The 12871-nt window shown below is 33.1% G+C and overlaps 1 protein-coding gene across 1 annotated transcript in view; it reads right to left on the bottom strand.

The window, feature by feature from the left end:
• The window catches only part of PDCD4 (programmed cell death 4), a 29173-nt gene that overhangs the window by 2401 nt on the left and 13901 nt on the right, over window positions 1-12871 (bottom strand). The window contains exons 6-12 of the mRNA XM_045854628.1: window positions 12088-12201; window positions 9075-9296; window positions 7219-7316; window positions 6199-6313; window positions 2111-2218; window positions 1768-1878; window positions 780-919 (exon numbers count right to left, since the gene is read on the bottom strand). Of these exons, the coding sequence (XP_045710584.1) occupies window positions 780-919; window positions 1768-1878; window positions 2111-2218; window positions 6199-6313; window positions 7219-7316; window positions 9075-9296; window positions 12088-12201 (908 nt within the window). The remainder of the gene's footprint in view (window positions 1-779; window positions 920-1767; window positions 1879-2110; window positions 2219-6198; window positions 6314-7218; window positions 7317-9074; window positions 9297-12087; window positions 12202-12871) is intronic.

Raw genomic sequence — 12871 nt, 5'->3', positions numbered from 1 at the left:
GTCAAAAGTGGTTTGTGAAGTTTTGTGCTGGAGATTTCTTGTTGGACTATGCTCCACCCCAGTGTCAGGTAGACGAGTTGAAGTTGGTAGCGTCAAATAGAGAGACTGAGAACAAACAATGTTATTCCATGGAGGAGATAGCCAACATACTCAAAATATCCAAATCAGTAAAGTTACTGGTGAAAATGAAAAAAGTGTCTTTTATTTTACAGAAAAAAAACAGATAGACTTTTTGCCCAACCCAGTATGTTACCTCCAAAGAATCTCATATACACTTTCTAGTGAATTAAGATCCAATTAGCCCCAATTCTCCATTCTATAATGGAGCAAAAGGAAGCAACGTAGAGTACAGGAATAATATAGATCTTTGAAGCCAGAAAAAGTCTGGATTCATCCTTGGCCTCTAACATGTGTAACCTTAGAAAAAAGTACATTAGTTACAATTTCCTAAGCCTTCATTTTCTCATCTTATTGATGATAATATCTATACAGAAATAATATTTAAACTATTTAGAACAGAGCCTGGTACACAGAACTGTTCCACAAAATTGGTTTCCTTCCAGTGGCTTTATCAGGTAGGTCTGTTTGGATTCACAAGGGGGCAAAATAAACTTCGCCCTTTTTTTCCCATAAACACAAAATAGACAATTTTCACTCCTGAATGGGTCCAGGAAAGATAGTATTATTTTTCTGACAGAACTGGAATGACAGGAAATTAGTTTAGCCTTCCCAATCACCTCAGCTGGTATTTTAGGTTGAGAAAGTAATAAATAAAGTACCTTGAAGGACAAAGATCTCTGAGTTGTTTGGAAATTATTCCCGCCTGAAAACATTCTTCTACAAATCGCTCAAGCACAGAGTATGAATATGGGACATCCAGATTAATGTCCGGAATTTCATTATAAATTCTCTCATAACCCTAAAACAATGAAATTACATATAGAATTATTAGCCTATATAAAATATGTAATGTCATATAACTCATTACTGTCATCAAGCTATATTTAAGGCTAAATGTTCATATAAGACTGAAGTCAGATCTAAACCTTGAAAAGTATAGATAATAGGAACATTTTTATATAAAGTTTTATTTAAAACTGTTCTCTCAACAGATCTTCAGGCAGACATCAGATACTGGACAAATTTCTTCCCCAGCTAACTTCTCTATATACAGAGGAGGGCAAAGTAGGTTTACAGTTGTAACACAAATAAAAAAAAATTAGTAAGTAGTACAAAAATAAACTTTCACATACTCAAAACTTTAAGTCTATACTTTTGCCCACCCCTGTACATTTACTGTACTTTTCAAAAATAAAAAGAACCTCACCAACATTTTAATAGTAATGCATACAACTCTAAATAGGAATAAATTATGTACTTTAAAAGTAGTTTGTTAAATGTTCATGTTTCTCTCTAGATACAAACAAATTACCATATCTTAGAAATAGAACGCTTGAGGAAGAACAATCACATTTTTTAAAATACAGGTTTAAAAGAAAAAATTTTAAAAATTTTTATTTAACATTAAAAAAATAAAAATTAAAATAAAATGTAAAATAAAATTCAGGTTAAAAGAACCAATACTCTCCAAAAAATGACTAGAAGAGATTCAAACATAAACACTGCCATTAAAAAAAAAAAAACTATAGACGTAATACCACTAAACCTATCTAAAGAAATATTTCATTAACAATTCATAATCTTTATTCAATCATTACATATTTAAGGTATAAGCCTTAAAATTGTTCAAAATAATGTTACACTTACTCTTTTCATTTGGTCTACAGTAATGGTAGAAGACTTCCAAAGGGATTTTAATAAATCCAAAATCATCTTAAATGTACTTTCTCCAGTTGACTCCAAAACCATTACAATGGCCTAAAAATTGAATGAATGAATGTATTTCTGGTCATTAATTCATATAAGAAACTGCTCCTAAAATGAATCAGATCCTTTCTAATACAAAACAATAAACATAAAAATTTAAAAACTTTCTCCATTAATGTCAATTTTTTAAAAGAAAAAGATGTATGTTATTAAAGAAGCATTAAGTCACTGTAATGCATAAAGGAACACAATTATTCTCTTTGGAATATCAAAGTAATCTTACTTCATATACAAGCTCATGGTGAAAATGAGGTACTTCCAGTTCCTTAAGGCAATGTTCAGCTTCAGATATATCTCCAGAGAGTAAATACTCTTTCAGCAGCATATCAATCTATTAAATTGAAAAATTGAGATGTTTTAGAATTTCTGATTTTTTAAAAAATTGTGCTTTTCCTAAAGAATTTATTTACCCTCATCTCAATATATTACAATACATGATGAAATAGGTTACAAATAGCTATTAATAACATATAAATTTGATATGACACTGTAACAGAATTTTTTCACACTTAAAAAAATCCCCAATTTTTAAATGGTTTGTAATTACGAAGAAAATGACGTGTTTCAGTGTGTTTTAATAATCACTGAGATTTTTGAGTAGACTTCAGATGTGCATGAAGTTGAAACAGTAATTCTCCAATGTTCCCTGTAAAACAAGGGATTTTAAATACCACTAGAGGGCACTAACTGAAAGTCTCAAAATGAACTTTGAACGTGGCACCAACTCTCACTTCCATCAAGATGAACTTAAATTGCACTGGAAGCTAAAAAAATGAGGCATCAGTGCTTTACTAAACAGGACAAAGACTTCTATAAACTTTTCTCTGCAACTAAGAATTTGAAACCTATTATCTAAAACGTTCATCAGTAATTCAGCTTCCGGTTATACAAAGTCTGTCCAGAAAAAGTCCAGCCATTGTTAATGAACAAAAACGGTTTGCGGTTTGCACGACATGAATGTAACCTGGCAGCCAAGGAGAGTGGACTGGAATGCACATGTGTAAACAATGACAACTTCACTGTACCGGTCAGTGGGAGTGATAGATGCCAATGAGTGAGCATGTGTATTGTGTGGCCATCACATTCAAAATAAGTGAGTAGAGCCAACGATCAGATTTTGCATTAAGCTTGAATCTTCTTCCACAGAAACTGTTCACATGATTTAGAAGGCCGCAGCCATGGACAAGTAGTGGTTAGCAGCTTCATCACAACTGTGCCCACTCCTGCATCATGTCTCCTGCAAAGCTTTTTGGTGAAACATCAAATCACCCAGGTGACTCGGCCCCCCTACAGCCCAAATTTGGCACCCTGTGACTTCTGCCTTTTCCCAAAACTAAAATCACCTTTGAGAGGGAAGAGATTTCAGACAGTCAATGAGATTCAGGAAAATACGACTGAGAGAACTGCATAAGGCCCCAAGGTGCCTACTTTGAAGACAACTGAAGCATCACTGTCCTATGTATAATGTTTCTTGTATCTTCTTCAATAATGTCTGTATTTTTCATAGTACATGGCTGGATACCACTGAACAGACCACGTATATAGCTAAATAGGCAAGTCTTGTCTTGACTATTCAAATCTATACAAAAACATCTATAGACCCAAAAGGGGAAAAGTTTTTCAGCATGAGAATGTCAACTAGAAATGTTCTCCCCTACACATGTTCTATTAAAATCACCTTTACACCTAGCTGATGTTCAGTGCTGGCTAACTAAATAAAATAATCTCATGTATTTTCTACTTCATATTTCACACGTCTACAATATATTTCATAAAAAGGTAAAATAAAATTTGATTAACAGAATACAGCCTGATAATTCCTATTATGCTTTAGAAAAGTAAATATTTAGCCTGGCTGGTGTGGCTCAGTGGATTGAGCACGCGCCTTTGAATCACAAGATCGCTGGTTTGATTCCTGTTCAGGGCACATGCCTGAGTTGTGGGCAGTTCCCATTTGGGGGCGTGTGAGGGGCAACCACACATTGATGTTTCTCTCCCTCTCTTTCTACTTCCCTTCCCCTCTCTCTCTTAAAAAAAAAAAAAGGTTTAAACCCTCAAAAAAAATAAATCACTTATTTAAAAAAAGTAAATATTTAAAGCATGTCATTTCAATAACATTTTCACTCTATAATGAGTATTTATTAAATTTTATTACTTAGTTTTTTAAACTTTGTTATTTAAAAAGTTATTTAAATGTTGGTTCTAGCCAGTTGGCAAAGTTGGTTGGAGCGTCATCCCACGCACCAAAAGAAGGCTGGGGGTTTGATTCCCCAGTCAGAGCACACACCTAGGTGGCGGGCTTGATCCCTGGTCACTGCACGTGCAGGAGGCAACCAACCAATCAATGTTTCTCTATCACACTGATGTTTCTCTGTCTCTGTCTCTCTCTCAAATCAATAAACATATCCTCAGGTGAGGATTAAAAGAAAAGTTTTTTAAATATTTCCCATCAGGTTCCATGCAGTTTTGAGAATAACAAATTATGAATACATGTATACATTTCTAAAAATCTTCTTTGTCCGACTCATCCTTCCATGTAAAAGTAAATGAATATCTAAATAATGTCAAGCTGAAATACTAGGTAGTTTTATTTCAATTTTTATCTTGATCATTTTTTGTCAAGATAATTCACGCCATAAAATAGTCTGGGAGTTTCTCAAAATACTGATTTTGGGGAGTACAGATATTTCTTGACTTACGGTGGGGTTATGTTCCAATAAACTCCTCATAAACTGACAATATCATTGAGTCAAAAAATGCATTTAACTATACCTCGCCTACCTTAAATGTGCTCAGAACAACTTACATTAGCCTACACTTAGGCAAAATCATCTTGCTTCCACTGCCCAGCATCACAAGAAAGTATCATACTGCATATAGTGCTAGCCCAGGAAAAGATCAAAATTCAAAGTACAGATTCTACTAATGTGTATAGCTTTCACACCATTATCAAGTAAAAAAATCATTAAGTCAAACCATCCAAATTTGGGGACCATCTGTATTACCATCTTAATATTAAGTCTTCTAATCCATAAACATGGGATATCTTTCTTTTTTTTAGGTCTTCTTTAATTTAACAATGTTTTTACAGTGTCATCTTTTTTATGCTATTGTAAATATAATTTTCTTAATTTCATTTCAGATCATTTATTGTTAGTTGCAGAAGTCAAACTGGACTTTGTATATTGATCTTATATCCTGCTACTTTGTTGAATTTGTTTATTAGTTAATAGTTTGGCTTTTTGCTTCTGTTGGTTTTGTGTGTGTGTGTGTATGTATGTGTGTGGATTCTTTTGGTTTTCCTTAGATAGATCATATCAGCTGTGACTAGAGATAATTTTACTTATTTTACTTCCTTTATAACTTGGTGCCTTTTATTTCAATTTATTGCCCAATTGCCCTGGTATCTTATTTTTGTACAATTGTTCTAATGAATTTTTAATTTAAAAAAGGTATTACAATCATATTACAAACACCAACTCATTTACCTTAAGACACATGAAAGCAAAAATAGTCAATGCTCTTAACTAGATTTTAAGTTCCTTAACACAGAGATAAGATATGCATATCATTAAGAAATTTATTAAGTATCAAAACTATAGCCACATGTAAAGATTACACTCTAAAATCAGAAGCACATGATCTAAAAATCTTCTAATTTTCTTTAAAAATCTGCAAATAAGACTAAATTTTATTTCTGGTTCTTGAAACTTTCTTTTTGATTTCTTGACACAGAACATCATTTTACTGCCAGGAAAAAAATAATCCAGTGAACAAGCCTGGCATTTTAATGTACTAAATTAACTACTTTTTCTTTCAAAGCATGCATAAAGGTAGTGAAATCCTCCTTACAAAAATCTACCATTCTGATCCACCCTAGTGTTCATAATCAACCATCTGAGACTATCCAGTTTCAAACTGCTCACATAAAAATGGATAATACTGGATAACTACAAAATAAAAAGTCTTATTTCAAAAATATCTGAAAAAAAATTAAATATCAATATTAGAAAAAGACTTCATTGCATTCTTTTGAGGTTCACACATAGCTCTCTTAATCATAAAATCCCTTTTAATGCAATCTCATTTTCAAGTCAAGGAAACCATACAAATTTAATAACAATTATATAATTACTGTAGAATTTATAGCAAAAGGGTATGAAAGCTAATATACAAAGATTATCCAATTTCCCATTTGCAAGCTGTAAGAATGACTTAAATTTTGTCCACAAAAATACCAGCTAGAGGACATAGTTTATTTCTCTAGAGAAATACATATAAATTAAGTGAAAGACAATAACCAATAGCTACCTCTTTAACAAGGTGATTAACAGATTTCTGCCCACCTCCAGAGCCCCACACACTATCTTTACGCTTTCTACCTTTAGACATACTCAGGAGCACAGTAGCCTTGTTCAGAGCAGCTCTACAAAAAAAAAATAAAAGTATTAATTAATTTAATTTTTACATTTGGGCATGCTTCAGGTTGATCCAATCACAGATAAAGTTGAAAAAAATAAACCCATAAAATTCAAAAGTTTTTCAAAAATTATTTTTCAAAATAAAAAATTGGGAGCAAAATTAAAAGTTGTGTCTCATGTTAATATTCTCATACTCTACTACTTCCATTTCTTAGTCAACAGAAAGATAATGTCATTACAAAATAAGTGATCTACAATGAAAATGAACATTTCACATAAAACTTTTACTTAAATACATGCCTTCCCACCAGAGTGACCACTCCACTATGACCTATAGCAGTACTAGAAAATTAACATCTACACCTAACAAAACCTAAGACATGGCTAAGATCAAACCTAAGTTTCCAGGTAGTTTTTAAAAATCATATAGCGTAACTCCCATATATCACATTTAGGTTACAACTAATTATATATCAAGAACAAGTGTGAAAAACATTATTTCTTAAAATTTCTATAGGAGGTAAATATAAAATAAAATTGAAATGGCGCTTCGTTGTTAATACTGTCCATTTTATTAGAGTACTAAATTACAGAAAGTTAAAACCTGAGGGAACATTAAAGAACACTGTTAAGTCCAATCCTTTAATTTTATAAATAAGGAAACTGAGGTCCAGAGATGAATGGCCTGACATGAAGATAGCTAATGGTTTAGCTAAAACCCAGAACTTCTGCATTATAGTACTGTTTGCTCTCTTTCTATTTTATCAAGCCAACAATTTCTCAATTTTGTTTTTTAATGTGGAGAATACAAACAACTGACAAGTCTGATTAATTCATGTATTGTTTCAATAGAATCCTGTAAAACTTTCCCCTCTTTTGAAATTCTAAGTAAGAATATTAATTTACTTACCTTGCCTGTACACAATCTACAGTTCCTTTGTAACTATCAATATAGGTATTACATAAAATTCCATCTCCAACAGCTCTAGCAATAAATTGGCCCACCAACTATAATAAGAAAAAAAAAGAGCTATATAAAAAAATCTAAAATAAACCTTTATAGGATACAATTTCTAAATACATAATGATGATTGAACACAACCAGTCAATACCTAAAACAGATTGGAATATTCAAAACACATCTATCCAGCACCTACTAATTATGTTCAACACACACTCCCACATCTTAACCTTCAAGTTAAGAGAGACTAGGGGTGGGCCCACATCTGTTTTGCTCACTACTGAATCCCCAAAACCTTGCACCATGTCTCAAACAGTAAGTGACCAAAAATACTGGAAAGTCCATGACTTAAAGTCAAGAGAAACCTCTCTTCTGGAAAAAATAAATAGGAGTAGGTTTTCTCAACAACAACAACAACAACAACAACAACAACAAAATGTTTGATTAAAGGAATGATCTTATGGTGAAAAGTTGTACAGAAATTTTTATCCAAAAGTATATTCATAGCATTATTTCTTATAAAAACTGGAAACTTCAGTGTCCAACAATAAAGGTGTTGTTAAATGCTACATATATATAAGGATGTAATACTATCTGGCCACAGGAAAAAATAATTTACATTTTATAGTATAAGGAAAATCAAGTTTACAAATAGCAGATTCAGTATGATTCCACTTTTTATTAAAATAGAAAAAAATAAGGCTATGTAAAAACCATACATTTATACCCACAGAAAGCAGAATGGAAGATTTAACACCAAAATGTAAAGTGATTATTTTTGCTGGCCTTTTTCTTCGTTTCACGGGTGTCCAACCTGGGGAACGCAGGCCACATGCAGCCCAGGACGGCTGTCAATGTGGTCCAACACAAAATCATAAATTTACTTAAAACATTGAGATTTTTTTGTGATTACATGCACAATGTATTTAATGTGAGGACCCACAAGACAACTCTTCTTCCAGTGTGGCGCAGAGATGCCAAAAGGTTGGATATCCGTGGTTTAGGTTTTTCTTTGTTTTTCAAAAATTCTATAATGGATATGAACTTATATAATCATTTTTTTAAGAATGGGTATTGGTATAAAAAAGTCCATGTTTGAAACACAGTGCAGTAACGTACACTGACTATTGTCTGTCATAGGAAAATACAATAGAAACAGCATTTAGGAATTAACCTACCTATACTTTTTTTCCTCAATTAATGTTTAAGTAAAGTGCTCCTACCTTGATTTAAGACTTTGTCAAGTAAACAACAATTTCATACATTTTTAATTTCAAACCAGAAAGTCATATTATAATATCAGCATATATTAGGTCTAATAATAGATAAAAGTATAAGCCTTTGAGAACAAAACCTAAACAGAAGCATAAACCATGAATTTTCTATTTCCCCACAATGCTACAAAAAGGGAAGTCTTACTTATGATTACTTTTATAATAAACATTAGTTAAGAAAAGTCAATCCTCAATAATAACAATCTACATTTTTTTTAAATCCCAGATCATAAAACCATTTAACTACACATAATAGAGAATTTACAGACAGCAAAAAAAAGTATGACTTAAAAACTACACAGAGCATCCGGAGGAAAGTAGGATATAAAATTATAGTATGATGAAAACTCTGTTTGGGGGAAAAAGCAGCTCCAGGAAAATACACTAAAATATTAAAAGGCCATTTTTGTGTGGTTGGAAATACAAGTCATATTTTCCTCTTTTATCTACTACAATTTTCTAGGAGCATGTATTATTTCTATAATTGCAAGGGTCATGGGGCAAAGAATGAACAGGGAAAATCACACATACCTGTGGTGCTCTAGGAGTATCCAATGCTAATTCAGGTAGATCTTTCAACAACTTATCAAATGATTTTTCTACATCATTTGTGCTCATTACTGTTCCACAAAGGTCAGAAAGAAGCTTAGATGTCATTTCTCTATGACTAGCCTTTCCCTCCAATGCCAAGGATACTGCCAACACTGGTACTCCGCTTTTCATTTCACCAAGATTTAAATCTCTTAGTAGTTCCTATTCAAAAAAAAAGTTCCTATTCAAAAATTTTATTTTTGAAAAATCAAAATTTTATATATCCTTACCTCCCCCCACCTAGAAATAACCAGAAAAGCGGTCATATTTTGAGGGATAGGATAAATATCTTACTCTCTATGTAAATTACATATTGACCCACTTTATCAAGCTTTAACTCTGAAAATCACTGAACTCAAGAATGTTAATTATACACCTAAAATAGTTTATTAAATCACATAATATTACTAAGTTTGGTGCTAGGAGTTAACTAATCCTCTCTTACAATCTAGTAATGTTATTTCTAAAAATATTACTTTATAAGCCTTATTGAGTTCATTTTACATCATAAGCTGTTTATACTCTACTTTTCTTCAAAGCTTTCTTCTTGCACAAAAATTTATATTGTCGTGTAAAGTTTAAAACAAGATCTTAAACTATTACATTTAAGTAGGATTATTGTTTTAAATGTTGGAATAAACCTACAGCTAATACTCACTACTTACAATGTATCAGGCATTATAACCACCACTGTTTTTTATATTATCTTATTTTATACTCAAACAACCCTTTGAGGGGCAGTATTATCACCATACTCATACACAAAGCACAGAAAAATTATTTGCCGAGAGCGTACAGCTTGAGTGGCCAAGTTGGAAATGGAATATAGTCATTTTGACCCTAGAGGCTAAATTCTAACTTAGTTACATAGGGTGCCTTCCTTTTTACTTAAAAGTTTTCTCGAAATATTTAAATCATAGTATACTGCTAAGAGGGTGCCAGTACTATTTTCACAAGCACCTAATTGTATCCTTGTTAATTGTTTCAGAAATTCCAACTCCATTTCATCTTTCTGGGCTGTGCTTGAACAGCTAAATCATTGCCTTTGAACACAAGACTCCTCCTTCCTAAAAAACCCTCTCCAACCATCTTACCCTGGCAAACTCCTAACCATCCTTAGATGGCTCAGAATCATCTCTATTACTCCCCATTTTATGACTCCATAACACTCTGCTCATAGTAGTACTCAGTTAATAAAAACACGGCCTACTATTCATCCCATGCAAGGTAGGTAAGTTGTTTTCAACAGTCCCTGCCTTCACAGGACTTAGTTTCCTTCCACAATAGAATGTTCCACATTATATTTTAATGTTCATATATCATTTCCCTCACTTCACTGAGCTTCAAAAGGGCAGGAATCACCTATTATAAATTTCTCCACATGGAATGCACTAAACAAATATTTGTTTCATATTCAAACCCTACAAATCCGAAAGTATCAAACTTCATGGTATCAAACAAACCAAGAAAGCCCAGTCTGAATTAAAAGAATCTAAGTCTTGCGCCCTGGCTGGCGTAGCTCAGTGGATTGAGCGCAGGCTGCGAACCAAAGTGTCACAGGTTCGGTTCCCAGTCAGGGTACATGCCTGGGTTGCAGGCCATGACCCCCAGCAACCACACATTGATGTCTCTCTCTCTCTCTTTCTCCCTCCCTTCCCTCTCTAAAAATAAATAAAATCTTAAAAAAAAAAAAGCTAAGTCTTTTAAGAGTTGCAGTTTTATAGCTTTAAGTCAGCAATCCTAATAACTAGACCAATAATTTTATTTTAGCCTTTTAGATTTACTTTATGATAAATTCATTAACACAGTAAATATTCCCATATAACCAATTACCACATTTGTTCTCTTGGTTTCTGTATACATTCTTTTTCAAGTCTTTATCTGTGTACTTTGTTTTGGACAGAGTACAATGATAATTTTTAAGCCCTGGCTGGCGTAGCTCAGTGGATTGAGTGCGGGCTGGGAACCTAAGTGTCCCAGGTTCGATTCCCAGTCAGGGTACATTCCTGGGTTGCGGGCCATAACCCCCGGCAACCACACATTGATGTTTCTTTCTCTCTCTCTCTCTCTCTCTCTCTCTCTCTCTCCCTCCCTTCCCTCTCTAAAAATAAATAAATAAAATCTTTTAAAAAAATGATAATTTTTATCCAAATCCTAAGCACTGAAGTGAATGTCAAGAAAATGGAACTTTTAAGTCAGGCATTTTTAACTGAGGTCCCTGAAGAGATGTCAACAGATCCATAAATGCCTTCAAACCATTAAAATTATACAACTGATAGTATCAACTATAAAAATTATAAAAATATTGTTATTTTCCAGGGAAGGAAATGGCACATAGCCCTCATCAGATCCCAAGAAGGTAAAATATCACCTAAATTCATGACATCTTACTCGATTTCTTGGTTAGAAATTCATTTATAAAAAAGAAAACTTTTTTTAACTTGATTTTAGAGAGAGTGTAGAAGGGGCAGGGGAGAGAAATATCGATTTGTTGTTCCACTTATTTATGTGTTCATTAGTTGCTTCTTTGTTAAAGATTTTATTTACTTATTTTTAGAGAGAGGGGAAGGGAGGGAGAAAGAGAGGGATAAAAACATCAGTATGTGAGAGAAACATCATGCGCCTCCATCCGGGGACCTGGCCCACAATCCAGGCATGTGCCCTGTTACCCTGACTGGGAATCGAACCAGCGACTTTTCAGTTTGCAAGACAACGCCAATTCACTGAGCTATATACCAGTCAGGGCCACTGGTTGCTTCTTGTGTATCTGTTCCCTGAACAGAGATCGAACTCACAACCTGTGTATACAGAAACAATGCTCTAACTATCTGAGCTACCCTACCACGGCAAAAAAGAAAATTCTTATTCAGTGATCCAAGATCATTCTAGGTATGATGTTTTGCTTTTAATCACTCCTGTACGAAATAAATTATAATTGCAACTTTAAACCTACTGCAACTTCATTAGTATCTCCATGCTCAAAATATTCCTGTATGATTGGTGTCAAAGTCTTCTCAAATGCTGCTTCATCCAAAGGCAAAACTACAGTTTCATAAACACAGTTCTCCTGGGAAGGAAAGGGGGAGAAAGAGTTATAAATTAATAGGCAAAATATTCATATAAACTGAAATGGTTTTATAATTTTATATTCCAACTGGTTAGTAATCCCAATTCTGGGAGAGAAGACATGCTACATGCTTTTATCACATATAAAAATAGAATCTGTCACGATCCTTTTTATAAAATCTAATCATAACAAATAAATATACAGATTAGAACCACTAACCACAGCAAATATGACTTGCTTCCAATACTCCTATCTTCTGTCAATTCTGTATCTCCCACAAAACCAATCCTTTTGTTACCAAAAAGCTTTAAGATGGTTTCTTATCACACCTAGTATTTTCATTAAAACTTCACTTTAAAAAAAAAAAATGAAGCAGGAATCAAAGCCTTCATGATTAGTTTACCAAAAAAAGTCCCTTTAACAAAAATTTATGTTGTAGTTGACAAAAAAGTTCTCTAAGAAAAAGCACTACTAAACTGAAATCACAAAGAGTATCTCCCCTTCTCCCATGCAAAAATCCCTGAAATATTTATATGCAACTTGTAACTTGGCTTCCATCTAACAACAAAAACTTGAAAGATTGTATATTAAAACTAGAACACTTAGCAAACTTTCTACAGTATTTGAATCCTACTGGTTTGAAAATATATTTTTTCATGTTGTCTTAGAA

The sequence above is a fragment of the Phyllostomus hastatus genome, unplaced genomic scaffold, assembly GCF_019186645.2.
Source record: "Phyllostomus hastatus isolate PE091 unplaced genomic scaffold, TTU_PhHast_1.1 phas_scaffold_1066, whole genome shotgun sequence".
Lineage (NCBI taxonomy): Eukaryota > Metazoa > Chordata > Mammalia > Chiroptera > Phyllostomidae > Phyllostomus > Phyllostomus hastatus.
This window is presented reverse-complemented; position numbering and strand designations above follow the sequence as displayed.